The sequence below is a fragment of the Sphaeroforma arctica genome (assembly GCF_001186125.1).
Source record: "Sphaeroforma arctica JP610 unplaced genomic scaffold supercont1.5454, whole genome shotgun sequence".
NCBI classification, from domain to species: Eukaryota; class Ichthyosporea; order Ichthyophonida; genus Sphaeroforma; species Sphaeroforma arctica.
In genome coordinates, this window is record NW_014035104.1 from 360 (window position 1) to 1,964 (window position 1,605).

Consider the following 1,605-nt stretch of genomic DNA (forward strand, 5'->3'; position numbering starts at 1 on the left):
GGAGACCATAATCTTAGATGCGGATATTTTCACAATCTGCCGTTGTTAGAGAAAATCTCGTCCCACATAGCAACGTGATTAATAAATATAGCAGACGCGCCGTTAGCAACGGCACTTATGACTGAGTCCACTTATTTCAGACTTAACACTCTTTACTAATCTCGACTCGGTTTTGACTACATTTTTAAGTGACCGAACTACTGTATATATTATACTACGTTCTTTAAAGGCCAAAGCAACTAAGAAGCAACTTAGTTTATTTGTTTATTTTTACCACAATGACAGGGCCCAATACTAAACTGTTACCTAAGATGGGTAAGCAAGCTTGTGACCGGCTGCTGAAACGGTTGCTTGGAGCACTTCGCCGTTTGTCCTTAATAACACTTAACTACGATGACACATGTGCAGGGGGGCACGGAAGTTATCCATCTCATTCGTGAGCAATTCAGCCAACTTCGTGAACTCTCGATTGCGGATATTGATACGGCTACACCCCAGGACTCGGTCCAGACAACATCGGATGCTGATTTTTTACCCAAGATCTCGGCCCGGACACCATCGGATGCTGTTTCTTCTGAGTCTCAGGTCGCACCAACATTGGAATAACATTGGGCTCCTCAATACTCGAAAAAGACATGGACGACTCCAACTGGCCAGTTACCTAACAACGGGGTTGACAATATGAAGCAGATCAGCCCGGTGAAACGAAAAATTGGCCGCACGAAGCCCGCGGGTGTTGAAGAATGTTCAAAATTGAGCACAAACTATTACGACCCCTGATGAGATGCCGACTGATTTTTGTGAGTTCGAATCGAACTTAGGAATCGAAAACTACGGTGAAGTCGCTTGGTAGAATCTTTTTGGAGCTAGCGGATTTGCACTTGGACACGGACACTCCTCGGAATCTATCGTTATTGACAAAGAATTTTTTGATACCTTCCGCAGAGTGATAAAATCTCCGCGGCAACAGATGAACCAGGGTCAAGTTGGCAGCGAACCTATTTCATAATAAGTTGCAACATCACCATCGCCCACGATCACCAGAAGAGCTAGCCTATTGATACAATTGCATATCGAAAACACGTTTCCGTTCATCACGACCGCTACTTACAAGACCCACAGGCGGTGAAACGCTATAAACGTCAATACCTACGGAGCCTAGCATCAATGCATCGACAGCAGCCAAGATGATGGTGCAAAATAATTTTTATCTGACTTAGCGAATGATGCATGCAGAGGCAGAAGGACGCATAGACGATGCACGTGTGCTGCAGTGTTTGATTTGAGCTTCGAATGTGACTCTGAAAACGAGCTCAGTAACGGTCGACGAACGAACACCGAAGGAATGGCCGCCTCACCCACAGGGCAACTATTAATTGAATAACCCGCAGAAGATACAATTGCATACTTTTATCTTAGACTGGCATAAGACAAGAATGCACGATTACATAAGCTAGAACCGATTCATATGCAAATGGGTTTACACCGAGCTCTACAGCAAGAAGGGGATCTCAAGGCTGTAGAAATACGGCCTCCGGTCAGTCTAAAATATCAAGATCAAATGAGATAATACATTGGTTTTTATTTGTATTTTAAATAATTTAA

General features: G+C 43.7%; 1 protein-coding gene across 1 annotated transcript; it reads left to right on the forward strand.

Moving 5' to 3' along the window:
- Window positions 1-393: 393 nt before the first annotated feature.
- Window positions 394-585, forward strand: SARC_15005 (hypothetical protein; the record flags this gene model as incomplete). The annotated part of the gene is made up of 1 exon (XM_014290865.1): window positions 394-585. A coding segment is annotated over one exon (192 nt), but the record flags the coding sequence as incomplete, so codon positions are not given.
- Between the last annotated feature and the right edge of the window lie 1,020 nt (window positions 586-1,605).